This window comes from Lemur catta, chromosome 12 (assembly GCF_020740605.2).
Source record: "Lemur catta isolate mLemCat1 chromosome 12, mLemCat1.pri, whole genome shotgun sequence".
NCBI classification, from domain to species: Eukaryota; Metazoa; Chordata; class Mammalia; order Primates; family Lemuridae; genus Lemur; species Lemur catta.
In genome coordinates, this window is record NC_059139.1 from 10,885,606 (window position 1) to 10,908,555 (window position 22,950).

Genomic DNA, 22,950 nt, shown 5'->3' on the forward strand with positions numbered 1-22,950 from the left:
TCCATTCACATTTAATGAGAGAATTGATAAGTGAGACTGATTTCTGTTCCTCATGTTGGCTTGAATTTCATTATTCTGTTTTCTCACTTGAGCCATTGTGATAACTGAGTTTTTATCTTCTCTTGAGTAGTTTTATAATCATGGGTCTGTCTTTTGCTGGTCCGTGTGTAGCCCTGTTTTGAGTACTTCTTGGAGAGCTGGTCTCGTCTTGGTGAATTCTCTGAGTTTTTGTTTATCTGAGAATGTCTTAATTTCACCTTCATATATAAAGCTGAGCTTAGCTGGGTATAAGATTCTAGGTTGGGCATTATTTTGTTTCAGAAGAGTGAGAATGGGGCCCCAGTCTCTTCTTGCTTGTAAGGTTTCAGTTGAGAAATCTGGCGTAATTCAGATGGATTTTGCTTTGTATGTAACTTGCTTCTTTCTCCTAACAGCTCGTAGAATGGCCTCTTTAGTAGAAATTTTGGTCAGTCTGATAACTGCATGACGTGGTGTCTTCCTATTTGGTATGAATCTCCCAGGGGTTCTTTGAGCTTCTTGAACCTGTATATCTAGAGTTTTGGCAAGGCCTGGGAAATTTTCCTCAATTATGTCTTCAAATAGCTTATCCAACCCTTGCTTATTGTCTTCTTCACCCTCAGGAATGCCGATAACTCTCACGTTAGGCTTCTTCACATAATCCCACATTTCTTGTAGACTCTGGTCTTTACTCTTATTTCTTTGCTCCATCTCTGTGACTGACTTATTTAATTGGAAAGTGTTATCTTCGATCTGAGATTCTTTCTTCTGTTTGATCTACCCTGCTCTTGAGATTTTCCACTGTGTTTTGTAGCTCCCTGAATAAATTCTTCATTTCCAGAAGTTCAGTTTGATTTTTCTTCAATATTTCAATTTCTTTAGTGAATTTTTCTTCCAAGTCCTGGATCTTTTTTGTGGTATCTTTGTGTTGGTTATCCATTTTTTCTTGCATAATATTCAGCTTATTTATGATCCATGATTGAAATTCTTCCTGTGACATATTGCTATTTCGAGTTTGGTTTGTGTCAATTGGTGGAGAACTAGTAATCCTCTTTGAAGGCGAGGTTTCAGTTTGATTCTTTATACTCCCGGAGTTGTTTTGCTGAGGCCTTCCCATCTGGATCAATCCTTAGGTCCCTTCTTTCAGCTAGCTTTAGGCTGGACAGAGGCATGCCATGTGTGCACTGATCTTGGGCTGTGCAGCAGCCCAGGTAAGCTGCCGCCTCTGTCACTAGGGGGAGCCCTTGGCCTGCTGTTCAGGATTTTGCTGCCTCAGCTGGGGGGCTGCTCCTGTTGGGTCCAGCCCCAGAGAATTAATTTGGCCCAAAACCGGTTTGAGAGTCCCGTCCCTGGGCTGATTTAATTGCAGACGGAAAGTGACTTTTTCCTTGCCTCTTCCTCTCCCGAGGTGGTTTCTGCCTCTCTCTGTGCGAAAGCCAGCGGCTAGGGGGAGGGGGCACCCACGTTCCCCCAGGGCCCCGGCTGCTGCAGCTCCCGGGAGTGATAGTCCTCCCGCCCGTGTCTGCAAGGTCCACGCTCCGCTCCCTCGCGACCAGGGAAGCCCTCAGTGTTCACGCAAAGGCGGGGCTCCTAGTGGGGGCCGCGGACGAGGGGAGGGAGCCGCCCGGTTCCCAATCGCTCCGCAGCTGCTGGGCTGGGGACCCCAACAATGGCGGCTGCCCGCCCGCCGGTCGCTGGTGCTGGGGGCAAATGTTCAGGGTCCGGCAGGGGCCGGGGGAGCCAGGATTGCGGGAGCCCGGCTGCCTGCATAAAGGACACAGTTTGGTGTCGCCCAGGTGTCTTTCGCTGCAGCCCAGCGCGAACCCTCTCCCCCGGGATTGCAGTCCGCCCACAGGGCGCCGGGGTCTGAAATGCCCCCCGCTATTGTCTCCTCTCCACAGAGCCCCCGGTCTCCCATGGTGATTCCGCACCGGCTTCAGGCAGATCCCTGATTGAGTGGGAGTGGGGGTCAGTGGGGGGACAGGCTGCTTTCCTGTGGGGCTGAATCCCCCCTTACTCGCTGGTGAGGTGGGTACAGCCGACCCACGCTCCCCTCTCTATTGTCCGTGTCCCGCATTCTCCAGATTGTCACGATCTGATTTCCCGTTCACCTCAGTCTTTTCTTGCTCTCTGTGTCCCACGCTGATTCTCGGTGGATTCACACCGCTGTTCTTGTGGGGGAGCAATCCTCTAGCGTTGTGGCAGACTGAGATCCATGCCTTCCTCTCCGGGAGCATGAATCCAGGAGGTCACCACCACTCCGCCATCTTTCAGCTTCCCAGAAATCTTATAAGGGTCAAGAGTCCAAGGGACCAAGGTGGGAGCTGAGCTGCTTTTTGTGACTATGCTGGGATGAGAGCAGCATCACTCCGGCTGCATTTTATTGGTAATGAGCAAGTAAGTAAGGCCCGCCCAGCAGCCAGGGGAGGAGTGTCCAAGGATTAGCTGGCATGTTGTAAAGTTGCCATGTGAGGTTAATGAAAAATACTACTTTTCAGCCTGTATTGTTTCCGAAAGAATTAAAAAAAAGAGACAATACTAAAACTACTGACCTGAGAAAGTCCCAAACGATCGTGAGGGACTTCCTAACTGTCCTCAAGTCCAACCTTGCATAAGAATTTAGCCTACCTCAGTTTGAGAACAGGGACAAAGGGGAAGGTAATAAACAGCAATTGCCAATTCCATCTCAAACATTTGCATTATGCCAAGTCACATTAGCATTGTTGTAGGGTTTCACTATTATTGATAGATTATAAACTAGGCTGCTATCACTGAAATGCCACAACACCACGGCTTCGATTTATTTCACCTGACAGTCCAGTCAGCTTGGGCTAGCAGGGGAGCTCTACCCCGTGATGGCATTTCACCACCCAGGCTCCTTCCACGCTAGTGCTCTGCCATCCCCTAAGGTGTTGCCCTTACAGGCACAGGTAATGCTGGCACACCTCACTTCCAGCTCCAGAAACAGGCAGAGTCTAGAAAAGCAGCTTGTTTCAGATTGCAGCCTTTGCCTCTGTGCACAACCATTGGCCCAAATTTAGTCACATGACCACATCTTGCTGGAAGGGAGGATGGGAAATACAGTTTCTGGCTGGGAAGCCATGTGGGAGGAAGGAGAGAACTGATTAGGGAAACAACCATCTGCCCCACAAATGATCACTAAATTATTCTAACATCCAAATGTTTGCAGCATTAACAAGCTAATCAAATCTTCCTAATCTCCATCAATTTGTGTCATAAATAATTAAGGTGCCAACTGCAAGTGAATCTGAATTAAATGGCATGTATTCTTCAAAGCACTTACAAACTTCTCTAGGACTGCCAGTAATTCTTTTGCAAAAATGTCTGCACATTGAAAGTTGGCAACACAGCTCTTACCTGGACTCCTGTGTATGAATTATTCTGAAGTCCAAATTAGTATGTCCAATGAGATCTTAGAAATGATAATCAAGGTGGAAGAAAATAGCTTAACAATTAAGAATCCACAAATAACCAAAATCATTTGCATTCTAGGAAAGAAAAGGTGATATTTTCTTTTATATATTCAGTAAACATTAAATCGTATGCATTTCTAGATTTAGAGGTTTTTTTTCACAGCTGCTGCAAATTTAATGGACTTAAGTTTTTATAGCCTCACCTTCTCCCTCTGAAGGTACTCCTTAGGATGGGATGATGCTGAGGACAATGCACAAGAGTGTGGCAATATTCAGAATTCTGGACAAGAAATCATCTTCTAGCTTCCTTCAGTGTCTCTTTAAAAAGTTATTGAAATTCCCTGAATCTATTTCTTCATCTGTAAAATAGGAATACTACCTACACCTCACAGTGGAGAAGTGTAAAATGGCACTTTTTACTCAGTAAAACACAAATTCATCCTGTGCAAAGCAGAAAGAAACTTTGGCGAAGTGCCTGGTCTGTAGACGGGCAGCAAAGCCTCCAGGGGCTCCTGTAACGCTCATGGAGAGGACAAGCTTGTGTCCCCTCGCTTTCGATCCCAGCCTTGATGTCTTAAGCTAAAGACAGACAAACCAACTTGCCAGGGCCATCTGGCTCCCAGGGGGAAATACTCCACACAAGTTGCTGGCAGCCGGCTCCAGCAGACAGCGCCCACTCGGTCCTGACAAAGAACTCTGAACGTGATTACTCTGGTTCTGTAAGTATAGACTGTAAGTATAGACAACTGCCTTAAAGACAACAGGTATTGGGGGTGGGGGAAAATACTGATATAGACTGGACCAGTTCTTCCAATCAAAAAGAAATGCAGAGAATAAAAATCTAGAGGAAGAAAAGCACTATGTCAACACCATATTGTAAATAGGGAAATTTAAGGGTGTAAGCATCCTCTAGGCTTTAAGCTTGCAGCTTTGTTGGGCAGGTTCATGCACATGTTCATTTCTCCAATGTTGCAGGCATAAGACACCAGGAAAGGAACATGCAGCTATGAAAAAACCAAGACAGGGAGAACTGATAGTAGATAACACATCATGCGGGAATGGACTAGGAAGCCCAAGGAATCCTAATACAGAAGACAAAGAGTGGGGAACAACAGCATGTACCTAGAGAAAGAAAAATAAACACACACCAAAGGAATGATAAGCAAATAAGCTATCAAAGACATTTCCATACTTTGCTACACTGCAAAGAGATTCACCCTAAAGAACAAATCCATTTGTCATGTTTCTTGTCTTATTCACTTAACTATAAGGAGGTGAGGTTTAAATCTGTTTCTCTGCCCTCCTCCTGCAAATAGAATTCTACTCCAGGAAGGCAAATAAATGGAATTTTATAAATTACAATGTGTATAGAAGTGAGACAACAGATTGTTCCATACCCAAAATCAAAACTAAGAGGGTATCTCCTGAAGCCTGGAAGAAGTAGTTAATCAAATAAACATAGGTAGTATTAGTATTTTACAGGTGAATACATGTACTGTCCTCATTGCCTGTATGGAAATAAGGGTATATAAATGAGGTATACACGAATAGTCCAGAGCTGGCATGCTAATGTGGAGCTGGAGACAAGCAAGGTATCTGCTCTAGGGAAAGAGATAAGAACAGTGTGGTAGACACACTATGGAATACCAGGTAGCAGGCAGAAGCAATGATCCAGACACTGCTAGATGCTGAGGGTAAAAATGTTGGAATAAAAAATAAAACCAAGAGCTGTGGCATAATATCACATACATTCAGTTAAGATAAATTAAAAACATACCACATGCAAAGCACTACACCACTTTCTCAGGATATAGATTAAAGATGTGTCAAAACACAAGAGGTTGGGTACTTGGGTGGGGAGAATGTTAGAAACAGGATGAAGGAGCAAAATTAAAACCAGAGAGTCCTCCACTGTTGGGTAATAGTGAATCTAAGTCAGAACTGCACTCAGTTTAAAGAAAAAGATGTCCCTCTAGCAAACAAGGGCTAGTAAGAACAACTACGTCCTCCTGGCATTTGGAACCCACTACTCGGAACACTGTGCTGACTGGAACATCGGCCTTACTTGGTGTAGCATTTATTTGCTCTGTAAAGAAGAACTTTAAGCACTAACTTTGTGCTAGTGAATGAGAGATGGGTCCTCTGACAAGATTTATTTAACCCCCACAACCACCTGTGAAGTAAACATCTCCATTTTATGGATTTTAAAAAACCAAGTCACTTTTCCAAAGTCACAAAGGTAAGTCAGTGGATTTGAACTTCATGTTTAGCTTCATTTCCAATATATTATACCTTCCCCTAAGCCACATAAACTGAGACTCTCTTCAGATACTTAACCCTCAAGTAATATTTCTTTCTACAATGGTATCTTAGCATCTTACTTTTACTTTGCTGCTAAGCTAACTGCTCAAGTAGAAGCAGCACGGGAGTCTGAGGGCACAGCACTGTCATTCTGTACATGTTCACAACAAGAAATAAAAAGCCTTTACCACAAGCCATGACATGCTCTTTAACTTTGTCTGGATTTAATGAAAGTGCCCAGACACATTCCACAAGTGACATTCAACTTTGCTCCTATATAAACCTCAAAGCCCCCTCACCTGGGCCCCAGTGTTGTGGCATGGTGACTTGTTCTGAAAATGAAGCAGATAAGTCACTCCTGAGTTTCCCACATTATTCTGACAGCCATAAATCATTCAAAAGCTGAGGCAGTGAAGCAACTGCCAAGCAGCAGTGCAGGTCCCAGGTCCACAGACATACCACTCACTCTGTGAAAACATAACCTTTAAACACTGTTTGAGACGACATTTGAAAACCAGTATGATTCTGACTTTTATTATTAGGTCAGAACAAATGGAGTAGCAGCAAAAGGGCCCATCACACAATCTGGCCTTCACTGGTCCTCAGACAAGGAGGAAACTTGAGCAGGAGGTCGATCACTCAATGCTGCAGACTCTCAGAATCTCACTTGGACCCTAAAGTGCATCTGCTTGGTGGCATTGTTCTTCATTCCTGTCTTCAGCATCCACTTTGATTTCATCCTTTGGACATACTGCATGTCTCGTTCTCGCATGAGAGCTGCTCCTGTGGTTGCAAGGGGGTTGAGAAACGAGGCAAAAGTCTGTTATTTGTGATCAGAGAAAACCCAATCTTGGCAGAGAATCTAAAAGTTAGTCTGAAGTAAGTGGGTTCTTATATTTTAAAAAGAATTGCTAACTTGAGGTCTTTAAGAAATGGGCCTCAGGGATCTCTGTGCCTGTCAGAATTGCACACCAGAACTTTTGTACATATACATTTTTCTGAGGCGCTAATCTTTAGTTTTTATCATCTGGAAGTCTGTAAGCCCAAAAGGTGAAGCCCAATTGATCTAAGAGGACAGAGAAAGGCAGAAACTGTAAATCGAGTCAGACAATAATTCCTGACAAGAGTAAGATGAAGTCAGTCGCTGCCAGATTCAAGTGGCCAGCAAGTAGCCAGAGTGAAGAAAACCACACGACAGTGGCATCTGAAATGGATTTTAGTCACCCCGAGCTTCCCAGGCAATCAGAAGGCAGCTCCCTCTTAACGCTCTCCAGAGTCCTCTGGTTGGACGGATGTTTTCCCTGAAGATCTAAGGATAACCAGCATCACAGTATCATATAGATGAGGTTTCAAAGCTTAACAATTTCAGTGGCCTACTTTACCCTTCTGACTCTAAGTTGTCTACGGCTGCGGTCCCCAACACCCCAGGCCACAGACCGGGCCTCCACTCCCAACCCCACCCCCTTGGAAAAATTGTCTTCCATGAAACTTGGGAAGTGGGGGCGCGCTGCTTGCAAAGCTTCATCTGTATTTACAGCTGCTCCCCACCCCCACCCCAGTTCTGTAGAAAAACTGTCTTTCATGAAACCAGTCCCTGGTGCCATAAAGGTTGGGGGACTGCTAGTCTATGGAAAAATTATAAAAAAAGGGACTGATAGCTAGCCTTTACCACGTGCATGCACCTATCACACATGCATGATACTCAACCCACCCATCTCTGAGAGGCAGGTCCTATAGTTATCATCTCCATTTTATAAATGAGGAAATGGAAGATTGGATTAATTAAATTACTCATGCTGATAGTATAAGAACCTATAAGTATATCATATAAGTCACGTTTGACTCCACAGCTCAAGCTATTAACCACTAGGATTCTATTTAATTCCTCTGTGTAGGCTCCAGGATAATTTCAACCTTTGATGATTATTAAATAAAAATTCTTTTTGTAACTATTATCTTCTGAAAAAGTTAATGGTATATATAAAGTTACTGTGCCAGAAATATGAAAATTTTAACTCATGGAGCTTTGGGCTTATTGCCATAGATGTATTATATCAAGTGGTAATGAAAGCCCCTGGTGCCAAGAGGTTGCTTCCCCTAGAGGGGATCCACAAGGACAACCTAAATGGAAAGGACTTCCCCAAGCCCCTTCTAGAAATACAAGTCGTTAGGCAAGTGCAAGTCTGTAGTCGTAAACATAGGTGTACCTGTGCTGCCAGTCCATCCCAGGGCTCTGTACTGCTGAAGTACGCGGCCCACAGCCTTCCGATTTTTAGCAACTGCCACAGCTCTTGACAAGCCAAATCGCTGTTTGTAGTATCTCATCAAAGAACGATGACCCACTCTGGCGCCTGTTTTTCAAAAGAGCAATAATAAACCACTGAGTTGAATAGTTTTTTCAAGGCAGAGCTATAAAGCAAGGGCTTTTCAAATCTGATCTTTAAGTATATCTAGAGGGAAATGGATATGCCAGAAGAAACAGTGTTTTACCTACTAAAGAAAGATGAAGCAGCATATAAAATAAAATGAGAAGGTAAAAGAAAGCCAGAAAGAAACAGAAAACCAAAGAATAGACAGATTTTTTAAAAACAGCAAAATGGCAGGTCACTGTTAAGTGAAAAATTCAGCATCTTGTACTTACAATATGCCTCCCCAGAAATGCACATAGCAACCCCCATTAATACAGATAATAGGGCCCTAGGAGATAACGGATTAGCCTTTTTTTTAATAGAAAGAAGATTAAACATAGAGAACAGTCCTGACGTTTAGGTCTACAAGCCACAGTCAGGGTCTAAAATAGAAATCAACCCACGCTTTCTTTGCTTAAATTCTCTATTGCAGTGATTCTCCAATGGGGGTGGATTTTACCCCACAAGGAACATTTTTGGCACTGATTAGAGACGTTTTTGGTGATTGCAACTAGAGGGATACAGTGGGTGGAGGCCAGAGATGCTATTAAACATCTTAAAATGCATACGACAGCCCTCTACAACAAAGAATTACCTGGCCCAAAATGTCAATCGTGGCAAAGTTGAGAAGCCCTGCTCTATTGCTTCCTAAACGATCAATGGAAATCACCTGGTGAACTAGAATATAAAAAAATAACTAAGCTCAATTCTTTCTACAGCTTTTGCTTATTTAGAGGGATCCAGTAATCATGCTTTCAGAAATGAATTTCTAATTTTAATTTCCAACGTATTCTGACATCATTACAATATATGAGTGTATATATCATTATCCCATAGGCCCATTATCAACTTGTAACATAGTGGTGAAAAAGAGACCCTGCACATTTCAAATAAAAAAACTACGGGACAAAAGTATTGACCACAAAAAGCTTTGGAACTTCTGTAGCCGGGCTAATAAAAACCCAAGATAAGCAAAGACATTTACTGGAGGAACGACTGAAGGTTCCTCTGTAAGGCTGAGGCAAATCTGATATGTTAATCAAGGGGTGGCAACCTACAGCCAGAGGACCAAATCTGGCCAATAAGCTTATTTTCATTACTTTTATTGGAACACAGCCATGCCCATCTGTGCAGGTATCGCCTTTAGCTGCTTCTGCGTCACAATGGCAGAGGTGAGGAGCTGCTGCAGAGAAAGAACAGCGTGCACAAAGTCTAAACAATTGCCTCTCTGGCCTTTTCTAGGAAAAATGTCCCAACCCCTGTGTCTTAGCTTCACAGCAGAGGAACTGAGGGGGCAGGCCCCAGGGGTGAATAACTCCAGGCTCCATCGGAGCGGTGGCTCTCAAAAGGTGGTCCCCAGGCCCATGGCATCAGCATCACCTAAGAGCTTACTAAATATAAACTATGCTTTCACAAAAATATTCATGAGGACATAAACAATCAAATACCTTCCCAGACAGACATAAACATGTAGATATTTAACAACAGCATACATACAAGGCATAAAATAGCCATTTACACTGAAAATTAAAAGGAAAAATGGCTATAGAACCCTGTGTAGAGTGTCCAGGAAAGTTTTACTTTTACATATACATATATAAAACCATTTCTTTCGGAACCCTTTGTGTAAAAAGACATGAATAGGATACTATAAATACTGTGGAAGGTTGTATTTGCTTTTAGGATCTAAACCTTTAATTTGTGTGAGAAAATGCTGTCGGGTTATTTTAAGTCCCCATACCTGGCAAGACACCTGGAAAATAATTTACTTGCTACATAGATATGGAAAAGTAGTTATTTTCAGTTGCTTGTTTTGTTACCATACTCAAGAAATGACAAATTCAATTCATAGATATGGTCTTTGGATATCAGTATGGATAAAAACATGCTTCCCTGAATCTGATGGTTCTGGCAGCAGAAGAGTTAAAAAAGCTCCTAGAGCACAAGAAATTGAGATGTAGCTGACGGATAAAGACACAAGCTTAAATGGGAGCTCTAGCAGGAAACCCTGGCATTGTTTACTGTGATTTACAATATTAGGTCTGGATGCTCCAGGTTTGCAAGGATTATCCCCAAACCATGAAATGGTAATGCTGGTCATTAGTATATAATAAATCAATATATTCATAGTCTTCTGCAGCATTTGGAAATACATCTTACTGAAGGTTGGCCTTTTAAAACACCCCTGAAAGGGCTTCATGGCTCAATGCCAAGGTTTCTGACAGCTGACAGTGTTTAGAGCTACTCCTGCCCTGCGTCAATGACAGTGACCACTTGACATTAGCACCAAGTATAATGTGCTAAGGACAGCTCAACTTGAGGGCCCTCATTAAGGAAAAATACTTTCTAGAACAGTGTGACTGCCCAATAAGTAAGGGACTGGTTCTGTCTGAGTCGTGGTGAAGCATACAGCCTGTGCATCTAGCTCGCACCTCCGCAGTAACTGCTTACAAAACTGTCCACACCTTCTTAACAAATAGCTTTACAATTGATGACGTTAGATACTGGAAAAGAAAAAAGTGTCTTGAACTATAATTTTCCTAAGAAGATTAATTATGTATCTCTTGTGGATCTACCAACAGTTCTGCCTGGCTTGTCAGCAGCTAACTGAATGTGTCTCTCACACCAACTTACTCCATACAAGCTGAAGAGCAACTAAAGAAAGGCAAGGAGCTGAGCCAGGCCACAATTTTCAAAATACATGCTCACAGCACCCTCTACCGGATGCTTTTTGTCATTGGCTTTGGGATCAGCAACTTGAGGATTTAGTGAAGTCCAAACTAAGTAACTAGATTTCAAGTATCAAAACTTCTGCTTTTGAAACCAGTTTAAAGCAGACTCAAGAGTAGTTGATTAAATATCACTAAGCTCTATACATCAGAATCCTTTCCAAATTAGTTACAAGCTAATATCCATGCTAACCCAGTCATACAAAAGAACATAATCAAACAGCTTTCTGAATGGTAAATTTGTTCAGAGATAAGGGATTATATATGATGCTGCTATATTTTTATATAGTTTGTTCAGAGACTTCCTATTTTCCTGGGTCATTACAAGCCCCCCTAACCGGAGTATTGAGACACAGGTGCAAACCAATGGACTGTCATGTCTCATGGTAAACATGACTAACACATGACTGTTTTTTTTAAATCTGAGATGGTAAAAGTATGGCTGACATTAAAAGATGGAAGAACTTTCAGAACACTGGTAGAGTTTTATTCCTCAGACATCTGTGTAGTTGCCATTTAAACACATTCTATTCTAAGGTCTTGGTCATCTGTGCTGATCCCAGAAAACAGTGAATAATTTGGATTTGGATATTTTTATCAGTGGCTCTTAGTCTTCTCCAGGTCACAGAGCTTTTAAGAAACTATGGCCTTTGCCCCCCAAAAATGCACATGCCCACAGAAAAATATGTGCACAACCTAACTGAGAGCTCTTGCAATAAGACAGTTTCTGGCTGTTGGTTAAGTCTTTACTGATTCTACCTAAAAGTACCGTATTTTGCAGTACCCTCATACCAAACCTGTTACCTCACTGCTTCCAAGTGTATGTCAAAGAGCTATCCTGAGGTTACTGTCCAATCCTTTCAAATAACATGACTCGGTTGTTACTACAGGTCAGTAATTAGACCTGCAGCTGAGAGCAAGGCAACCCAGGCTTTAAAAAGCGGAGAAAATGGACCTTTGAGCTAATCTCAGGCCACTTTCTTCTTTGACTATGTAATATAGTGGCAAAGCAATCTTCTCCATGGACTTAAAAGGGTACCATAGGCAAATAAGATTCTAAACCCCTGAAAGCCTGTTCTTTCCTTTATTACATAGGCACAAGGGAATCAAGCCGTGCTTTTAAAAGTTACCTCTACCTTCTCAGCCAACAAACATTTATCTGGCTCTTACGTGCCTGAGACCCTGTACTAAGACAAAGAGAAAAAAGAAGCAGTCTTTCTTCTCAAATGTAATGGGGAAAGCCAGGCAAGCAAGCCAATGGTCACAAAGGAGTGAGGTGACTGTGACAACAGATATGCAAGTGTCCCGGGAGCAGAGGAGACTCTCATCACCCAGCATGTGGACAGGAGAGGAGTCAGGAAGGCTTCCCGGAGGGTTGAACTCAAGTCAGTTGAGTGTTACGGAGGGAGGAGCAGGAGTAACACAGCGGCAGCACACATGCAAAGGCCCAGAGGAGGAAAACTGCAAGTGGCTGGGTAAAGCAATAGCAAGAGACACCTGAGGGACCAGAGCTGGAGAAACGAAAAGTCACCTTAAGGCAATGGCCCCCACTGAAGGAATTACAGAGGGTAAAGAAAACATACTGGTGCTTTAGAATGTTCTAGTGGCTTGTGGAAACCAGATTGGAGATGGCCAGATGGGAAGCTGTAATGGTGATACAGACAAATGAACAAAGAGGGAACGAAAAAATATTCAAAAGACATTTAGGAGCTGCCAAATCATCTTGATGTGGGAGATGAAGAGAGTATCCTAAAAAGATACCTAGTTCTGACTTTGGCTAATGTTAGAACAGTCAATCACAAGAGGAAAATGTGTTTTCTACATAGCTGAGGAGTCTGTTTTTTTCAAGTTTCAAAAGTTTGAAATACAGATGAAAACTTCTCTCCAATATACTGTATTTCTTAAATAGGATATACTTATTATGCGCACTTTTGTTATATAACGTGCCAAAGTAGATGCAAAATGAATCAAATATTATAGTGATCCTACTACATGTCAGACACTGTTTTACAAGGATTATCTGATTCAACTTATTTAAGGTCTGTTGTTATTTCCATTTACAGTTAGGAAGTGGAAGCTAATGAGACAAGCTAAACAAATAGTTCTGGAAAATAAGTCACTAAACATATTTCTGATGTTCTATATTGGTACTTTCACCAGAGAAAGACTAGAAGAGGCTTTCTATGGCTGTATTTAGGTTTAGCCACTGTGTATTGTATAGGCCACAGTATTATACTGCATTGTAACTGTCTTATCACTCACTGTGGGAGGAACTGAATCTTCAAAACAGGTTCTGCCGGCCCTTTCCTTCTACTGTCATACTCTAAAGCTGCTCTTGACCTTAAAGGGCTATTGTTCTGAGTTAGTGATGGCCGTCTGTCCCTAAGCAGGGATATTCCATGTGGGAACCCCTACTACAGGCTTGCTTCATTGCAGACATCTCCGCTGGCACGGTACTCTTGCCTGCACCATTACTGCAACTCTCCTGAGAAAGTGTAGGGAAGTGGGGAAAAGGCTTCCCTGACTAGGAATGGGATCTGGAGTAAGTTACCCAACCTCTCTAAGCTTTATATATAAAATCAAGATGTTAAATCTAACTCACAGGTTTGCTGTAAAGATAAAACACCTGCCGGAATTTGCTAATTGCTCAGAAAATACCAGGTATTATTAAGATCTTATTATCTCTACCTTTTCATTCTCTTTCAGATCTCAAACATGTCTTTTGTAGCTTCCCCTATTCTTATCAGCTAATTGCAAAAATTTTTTCTTCCCACACAATAAATAACAGTGGGTGCTTCTCATTTTCATGGTTATTCTTTATCTTTTCATACCTGGGATAAATTTCTATCATGAGTCAGATACACCCATGCCAGACTACCATTTGGAAGTCTAAGCAACACAAGGAAACAGAAATCAGTTCAAAGAACTGATTGATAGGTTAAAATTAACAAGAAAAACTTAGATGGGACCAAAAAAATAATAAATAGAATAGAAAAGGTCTACCTTTTGTAAAAAAAAAGAGAAGAAAAGAAATGCCTGATCAAAACATTCTGAGTCATAACAGAAGTGAGCAAAAACACTGATCCAATTTAAACAAAACAGCCCAACTTAAAGTGGCAGCCTTCAGAGTTTATCATGTACATGAGAACACAAACATACATTTTAAGTTTTATTATCCATTTCCCTCAGTATGGAAGGTAATTGATGGTGATATGTCTCCCCCTCAATCCCGATGACATTAAGCTATTTATTTTTGACAAATGCACTTACCAGAAGGCAGAATCAGCTCCATGGTTTCATCATTATATTCCAAGTTCTTTTCTGAGGGCAACTCCTCAGACTCAGTGGCATCCTCCCCTTCCTTGTGATCTGGGTAGCTACTCCTGTAACAGTGAAATGGCACTAATAAATACACTAATACCCCAAACTGAACTACAAAAACATATACTGTATTTGCAAATGTGGCAAACCCGCTAGCTACCTAAAGGAGGGGGAAAACAGCTGTAGGGACTGCCAGCTGAAAAGTTTGGGGAAGAAAATAACTTGTTAACATTTTTCTGTAGTAAAAGTGAGCAAATGACTTATATTTGTTTCTCTCTAGGAAGGTTGCCGAATGGAAGAGGAGGAGAATGTAGAGATGAACAAGCTCTATTCAATTTAACCATTACAAAAACAAGTTGCTGTACAATAGAACTCCGTGACAGAAATGTTCTATGTCTGTGTGTCCAATATGGTAGCTCTAGTCACACAGGCTTTCAAGCACTCAACTCTGAAATGCAGGTAGTGTAACTACTGAAGAACTGAATTTTTTAATTTAACTGTAAATTAAACTGCCACCTAAGTACACTTGTCCATGGACAGTGTAGGTCTAGAAGAATCTCTATTTTCCTAGAAATATTCACAAATTCATATTCATACATACACATGGAAAATTGAGAAAATGTACACTAAAATATTAACAGTAAGCCAGACAACAGGAAAATGAACAAAAGACTTGATCAGACACTCCATAAAAAGATATCCAAATGGCAAATTAATACATAAAAAGGCTCCTGATGACAGTAGTCATCATCAGGGATATGCAAATTAAGACCACTACACACCCACTAACGTGGCTAAAGTGAAAAACTCTCCCTCACTACAAGTGGGAGTATAGAGAACCACTTTGGAAAACAATTTGACAGTATTTTCTAAAACCAAACATATGTACATCCTCTGGTCCAACTCCTACATATACACACAACAGATAAAGTATACATATACATTTGCCAAAAGACACATACTAGAATGAAGCAGCAGCATTATTTGTAATAGCTCCAAACTGGAAACAATTCAAATGCACATCAACAGTAGACTAGAGATTGTGGGTGCTAAACAGAATACTCTACAACAATGAGAATGAATTATTTACAACTATACAAAATAGTGTGAATGAGTCTCTCGAATGTAAAGTAGAGCAAAAGAAGCCAGATCCAAGAGTAGATTCTTTGTGACTTCATTTATATAAAGTACAAGAACAGGCAAAACCAATCTATGCAGCTGTAAGTCAGAATAGTAGTTACTCTTGGAAACAGAAGGGATAGCTCATGAAAGGACACACAAGAGAAATATCGGGTATTATTAACGTTCTGTTTCTTCACCTAAATACTAGTCATATTTAAAACTTCACTGAACTCAATTATGATATCAAAAGTACAGTTATCCCTTGGTATCCATGGGGGATTGCTTCCAGGACCTTCCTCGAATACCAAAATCTGCAGATGCTCAAGTCCCTGATATAAAATGGCATAGTATTCGCATATAACCTATGCACATTCTCCACACACTTTAAATCATCTCTAAATTACTTTTAATACTTAATACAATGCAAATGCTATATATAGTTGTTATACTGAACTGTTTGGGGAATAATGACAAGAAAAAGAAGACTGTGTATGTTTATTATAGTACTGATGCCATTTTTTTCCCTGATGCCATTTTTTTGATCCACAGTTAACTGAATCCACAGATGTAGAACCCATGGATACAAGGGGCTGACTGTATACATATGTGCACTTTGCTGTAAGTTTATTCTTCAATAAAAAGTTCCAAGTAAAAAATAAGTTACACTAGTTATCTTGGGAAGGTGCTGGCTTTGTATGTGAAGGTTTTTTATTTCCCATTTATTAAGCAGTATCAACTTTTTTTTTTTTTTTTTTTTTTAGAGACAGGGTCACTATGTTGTCCAGGCTGGCCTTGAACCTCTGGGCTCAAGTGGTATTCCCACTTCAGCCTCCTGAGTAGCTGGGACTACAGGCATGTATCACTGCACCTAGCCAACTTTTGTTTTTTTAAAGGAAATAAATCATTTAATATTCATTTTCAGGAAGACTCACAAAATTTCTCATTTCTAGGCACTAATAGAATAAAACTCAATAAATGGAGTCCAAAAAAGCATCATTTGGACTAAGGAAAATTCACTTCTTGTACCATTTAGATCAGTTACATATTTTAGTTCAAACTAACAGTTTGAGCAACACCCAGTAAACAGTAATAATAACAACAAAAGGCCCTACCATTTTGAAGCTTAGATTCTAGAAGGAAAGAATTTATACATAAACAAACTATATATAATATGTAAAATGGCAGTAAGGGTTCTGAGAAACACAGTTGATACCTTAGAGGAATAGCTAGGAATCCAGAGAGCAAGAAACAGAAAACACAGGAACCATAGCTGAGTCAGATCATGCAGGGACTTGTAGGCCACTACACTTGGCTTTTACTTTGAGTAAGATAGGAAGTCTTTGCAAGATTGAGTAGTTTGATCTGACTTGGTATTTTAAAAGGATCCTCTAGCTACAGTTCTGAGAATAGAATGTAGGGGTTGGTAAGTCAGGTGAAAGATAATGGTCACCTGGACCCAGGTAGTCACAGTGTAGTAGTCACACTCTGAAGACAATGTAAAGGTAGATAAAACAGGATTTGGTAATGGATTTAATGTAAGCCTGAAAGAAAATAGAAGAATAAAGATGACTACATGGCTGGCTCTTGGCTTAAGTAACTAGAAGGACAGAGTTGCCATATACTTAGGGAGGAGCAGGTTAGGACGCACAGCAGGAGTTTGATTTTGGACATGTTTAATTATGTTTTTTGGACACATAAGTAGAAATGACAAGGAGACAGTTGGATATCTAAGTCTGGAGTTTAGATAGCCTTATGGGAAGCCTATACTAAAGACATAAATTTGGGAGTCATGAGCTGACATCTGTGAGACTGGGTATGATCCTTCATATACCCACAGGATGAGAGACTGAGTGCTGCGGCAGCCTAAGCCAGCTGCTGGTGGCAGCCACTTAGTTCCACCTATGCTGTTTGCTTTGACTACTCTGATTATAACATCAATCAAAAGGTCATAAATTGCTGTTTGAAAGGAACCCTGAGAGGGATAAATATTGTCTCCTGCCTGGAAGAAGATGCTTTGCACTTCCAGCAGACACTCAATCGTCTTCTCCAGTGCCACCACCTCTAACCCACCCCCAACCTGGTGACACCTACTGATGGCAAGTCTCCAACTGCAAAATGAGAAATCAGGGAGAAAACGCAAAAGGAAGACTTAAAAGACTACGAATTTTCTGAACACCTGTATCACTTGGACTATGCATGCCTGGCATGGTAATTATACACAGCTGCTTATCTCCTGCAGTAAGTTACAGGAATTTTGACAATAGGAACTAGTTGTTCATGAGCACCTAGCACACATTTGTTAAATGATGTATAAATTATTCAAGATTCTAGTTAGGAGTAAACCCATGGGATGAGATTACCCATGGGATAATCTCATCACCAAATGTCTAGGTGTGGCCCAGCTTAGTAATCATCTCAACTCCCTCAGAAGACAGCTTGTGATTCAAGGACTCTCAGGAAACCCAAAATGTGCAACCTAATTTCTGTACCTCTGTTCATGGGGTAACTGGCAAAACTGAATTCTTGATGATTTAACCACCAAAAAAACCCCCAAAACAAGTCAGACAAACATCAGTTTAGGTCTGAGATCTTCTCTTTACTAGATGTGTTACTCTGTCAAACTGAGTTTCCTACTTACAAAATAAGAGAAAATAACCACTGTAGATAGAGATGTTAGAAGGATTATTAAGAATATATTGCCTGGTCAATAGCGAGACCTCCATCTCTACCAAAAAAAAAAAAAATTTTTCCAGCCGTGGTGGCATGTGCTTGTAGTCTCAGCTACTCGGGAGGCTGAGACAGGGGGATTGCTTGAGACCAGGAGTTTGAGGGTGCAGTAAGTTATGGTCACTCACACCATTGCATTCTAGCCTAGGAAATAGAGTAAAACTATGTCTCAAAAACAAAACAAAAAAAGAACATATTATACAGTGCCAGTCACATACCTGTCACTGGCACATCTAACATCATCACTTCAATGCAAATATGATGACCTTACTTCACTTCACATTTCAAACCACACTTACCTAAAATCATAGAAATCTGCAAATTCCAAAGCAGCATCGCCGTCTGTGAAGAGCTTACAGTGGCTTTTGTCATTCATGTGCGCCTGTACAGCCTCTGTGGAGTAAAAGGATTTTCCCTTCTCATTGCACCACAAGCAAATCTTCCCAACACCAACTTTCTCTCCTGGAAAAATAATTTGAGAAGAAAATATGAAAGAAGCTTCTTGCAACCAGACTAAATCTCACCACTTATGTCCACAATTCAAAAAACATTCATCAAGTTTTTGGCTTTCACAAAAATAAGCAATAATTAAATCAAAGACTGGTGAGAAACAAAACTAATGTTCCCTTGGGACCAGTCCCGAATAATGTGACATTTCCTCACTAAAAGGACAATTATTGTACTTACCTAAGTATTTAATCAGTCCCTTAAGATCTGAAAGATATTCTATATCAGGAATGAAGAAGCTGTGGACTTTTGTCATATGAGCTACATTCTTCATGAGTGAGCTTGAATGATGGGAACAAAATAAGCACTCTGTTACAGGGATGGCTCCAAGGGGTGGGCTTTCTCCAGCCTTTTCCTCCTCTGCCTCCTGCTCCTCCACTGCTTCAGCATCCTCACATTCCAATTCTTCATCAGAATCAATATCTTCCCAATCTTCAAACCAAAATTTTGACGAAGTTTAAGATAAGTGTTAGTCACAAAGATACCACAAAGATTCACATGAGGTAGTATGGTCCCATACTTGGGGACACAGCATGCCAATTACATCCCCCTGGGGACAAATCCTCTTTCAAGATCTCAATGATAGCTATTCATTTTACCAAACTAGTGTGCATGGCTAAAAAACTCCTTAATCTTTTCCAGTACACAGGATTCTTTCGTTCCTTTCCTATGCCTCATAGCACCTAGCCCAGCGCTGAACACACAGTTAAGTGGTCTCAAATCTGGCTGCATATTTTTATAAACTGCTAGAACAATGTCTGTATCTACTATTTCATAGGAGTACCATGGTGTGTATGTATGTGGTGGCGGGCTGCTGTATGAACTGCTATGACTTGACTGTATGTGTCCCTCCAAAGTTAGTTATGTTGCAACTTAATCACCAATGGAATAGAATTAAAAGGCAGGGTCTTTCGGAGGTGATCAGATCATGAGAGCAGAACCCTCAAGAATGGATTAGCGTGCTTACGAAAGGGCTCAAGGGAACTGGCTAGCTCCTTTTTTGCCCTCTGTTCCTTCTGCCATGTGAGCATAGCACAAGAAAGCTCCATGTACGGAACAGGCCCCCCACCAGACACTGAATCAGCCAGCACCTTGATTTTGGCCTTCCCAGCCTCCAGAACTGCGAGAAAATACACACTTAACTTAGTTTATAAATTACCCAGTCTCAGATATTTTGTTATATCGGCACAAAGATATTAACATATACAATACCAGCGTTAATAGGATGTGGTATGAGGAAAGGAAGGAATAAACAGCTCACGAAGTCAAGAAGGCTAGGTTGCTAGCTCAAGCTCCACATTTCAGGGTTGCCAGCTGATTTCGAGCTCCTCATTCTGTTTTAATCAACTAAATTAAGTACAAAGCCACCTCCCCATCCAAAACAGAGAGGGCATCAATTCATTCTACAAATATTTACGAAGCACCTATTCTTTTTCCCAGTAAGGTTTAGGCCCTGAATCTACAACAGTGAACTAAACAGACAAATTTCCCTGTGGGGATGCTGGCCAGATAAGGCACTTCAGAAAGCGTCTAACCTATCTTCACTCATCACTTTCACTTAAAAACTGACCCACACCGACATCCCCACCTCGAGTATAAACCTGGAAACGTAAGGGGAGCCAATTACTTCTCCGCCCTCTCCCGCCCCGCCCACGACAGAGCCATTACCGTCTCCATCCAGGTCCTCCTCGTCCTCACTGTCCTCCTCCTGCTGCTTGGCCAACTTCTTCGCCTGCTGTTCAAACCACTGAAGCCGGGGCGGTTTCTCGGTCGGGTCTCGGTCGTGAGTCACACGGCCACCAGCAGCCACGGCCACAGAACTCGTGGACTCCTCTGTAGGTGCCGGGGGCGTCTTCTTGGGAGACATAGACGGCTGGGCCTTGATGGCCTGCTGGATGGCCTCGTTCATGGCATCCTTGTCCACACTGTCCACGCCCAGTCCTTTCTCCAAGTTCTTTTCATTCATCATCTCCACTTTCCGATTCACGGCCTGCACGGCCTTCTTTTCCAGCTCAACGTGCCGCCGGGACTTGAGGTGGTTTTCGTAGGCGTTGAAAGAGGCAAACTTCTTACTGCAAACGGTGCAGTAGGTGGCGGAGCCCTTGCTCTCCTGCTCCGCCACGGCCCGCTGCGCCCGCACTCGCTCCTGGAAGCCCTCGGCGGTGACCGGAGCCATGTTGGCCACCTTTCGCCGCAGGTTGTAGCGATGCCAGTCCGTCTTGTAGTGGGCCCGCTGCATCTCCGCGTCGCGGAACGCCACCCGGCAAGTGATGCAAGTGTACGTCGCCATCGCCAGGCGAGAAATAAGAGGCGACCAAGCCAAGAACCTAATGATCAGCGCCTTGTCCACACAAGACCCTCCGACCTTAACTAGCCTCAGCGGCCACGAAAAGCCACACTGCGCGCAGACTTCCCGGTTCTCACTGAGGGCCCTTCCGGCACATGCCGGAAGTTTTTTAACAGCTGGACAGGAAATCCCGCCTCTCAGCCTGTGGCCACGCCCCCGCCGCGGCGAGGTCCCGGAAGGCAGGGGAATCCTGTGGTTAACCAGGTCGTGGGTCCGCCTGGTCAGCCTGAGGGGGGTGTGGCCAGAAGGGCGTCGCCCTCCCAGTTACCGTCCTTGGTGGTTGTGCCGTGCGGTGTGACGCATTAAGGCGACCGGTCTGCGAGAAGGGGCGAGTGCGGGGCCCGGGGCTGCCCCTGGCCCTGGGAGGCGCCCAGGGACGGTCCTGTCAGTGACGCGAGGGTCGGGTGTTCGCTGAGGGTCGCGCGCTGCGGCCCTGCAGCGCGGTGAACGGATGTCGAGAAAGCGAGGGCTGCCCTCTCGCCCTCCCGGGGAACCACCAGGGCCCCCGCTGGGCTGTGTTGGGCGGATTCACTGGGAAACCGAGAGCGCAGCCTGGAGGCCGGGCCTTTCTGAGACGGCCCTTCCCGCAAAGTCCACAGGCGAAACTCTTGAATGAAAAGTGCCTGCCAGGTGCAAATAGCACGGTCGAGCCGCGGTCCAATAAAAACATAATGCAAGCCACATGTGCAAGTTTAAATCTAATAGTGGCCACACTTTTCAAAAGAGAGAAATAGGTGACATTGCTTTTAATGATGTTTGTTTAACCCAGTGTATCTAAACTACCATTGCAACATGTAATCAATATAAAAAAATTGAGATATTTTACATTCTTTCATTAGTACTAAGTCTTGGAAATCCAGTGTGTATTTAACAATTAACAACACATCTCCCAGCTGGGTGCGGTGGCTCACGCCTGTAATCCCAGCACTCTGGGAGGCAGAGGCGGGAGGATTGCTTCAGCGCAGGAGTTGGAGACCAGCCTGAGCAAAAGTGAGACCCCCGTCTATACTAAAAAGAGAAAGAAATTAGCCAAACAACTAAAAATAGAAAAAATTAGCCGAGCATGGTGGTGCATGCCTGTAGTCTCAGCTACCTGGGAGGCTGAGGCAGGAGGATCGCTTGAGGTCAGGAGTTTGAGACAAGACTGACCCCATCTCTACAAAAAATAGAAAAATTAGCCAGGCGTGGTGGCTTGCACTTGTAGTCCCAGCTACTCGGGAGGCCGAGACAGGAGAATGGCTTGAGCCCGGGAGTTTGAGGTTGCTGTGAGCTAGGCTGACGCCAGGGCACTCTAGCCCAGGCAAGAGAGTGAGACTCTGTCTCAAAAACACCACCACATCCCAATTTGCACTAGCCCCATTTCAGGTGCCCAGTTCCCTGTGTAGCCTCATTCATATCAGACAGCACAGTTCTATAGGAAACATGAACTTTAAAGGCTTGGGGAGGTCACAGATTCATCCGCAAGAGCCTAGCCAGAACCAGAGTCAGCTTCGTTACAGAATCAAATGTTGCATGTTTAGAATCCAAGCTAACCACAGCGCCGAAGAAGGTAAGGATGTTCTTAAAAATACAAGACAGGTGGTGCTGCTCTTTTTGCTCAAAACCCTCCAGTGGCTTCCCTTGACTCAATAAAATTCAAATACCTTTTTATTTGGTGAGACCCTACAGGATCTGCTACCACCCTATCCCTACCTCTGAATTCCTACCACACCCACTTCCCCACCCTAATCACCCCACTTCAGGCACAGTGACATTTCTATGTTCTTTTAACAAGGCTAAGCAAGCATCTTTGGTTGGTACTAAGTCTTAGAAATCCCATCTACAGGCCACACAATCCTGAACACACCACCCCATCTTATCTGATCTCAGAAGCTAAGCAGGGTGGGGCCTGGTTAATACTTGGATGGGAGAAGTCCTTTATTCTTCTGCTCCTAATGTCATTTTGCTGGCTTGCTTCCCTTAGTTTTTTTTTTTTTTTTTTTTTTTGAGACAAAGTCTCGCTCTGTTGCCTGGGCTAGAGTGCCATGGTGTCAGCC

At 42.8% G+C, this 22,950-nt stretch overlaps 1 protein-coding gene across 1 annotated transcript; it reads right to left on the reverse strand.

Moving 5' to 3' along the window:
- Positions 1–6,271: 6,271 nt before the first annotated feature.
- Positions 6,272–21,329, reverse strand: ZNF622 (zinc finger protein 622). Its single transcript, XM_045566269.1, has 6 exons — positions 20,236–21,329; positions 18,748–18,999; positions 18,360–18,522; positions 14,161–14,273; positions 7,961–8,104; positions 6,272–6,536 (listed from the first exon to the last, which is right to left on the reverse strand). Exons 1-6 carry the CDS (start codon positions 20,855–20,857, stop codon positions 6,409–6,411), a joined length of 1,422 nt encoding a protein of 473 aa, XP_045422225.1. The 5' UTR covers positions 20,858–21,329; the 3' UTR covers positions 6,272–6,408.
- Between the last annotated feature and the right edge of the window lie 1,621 nt (positions 21,330–22,950).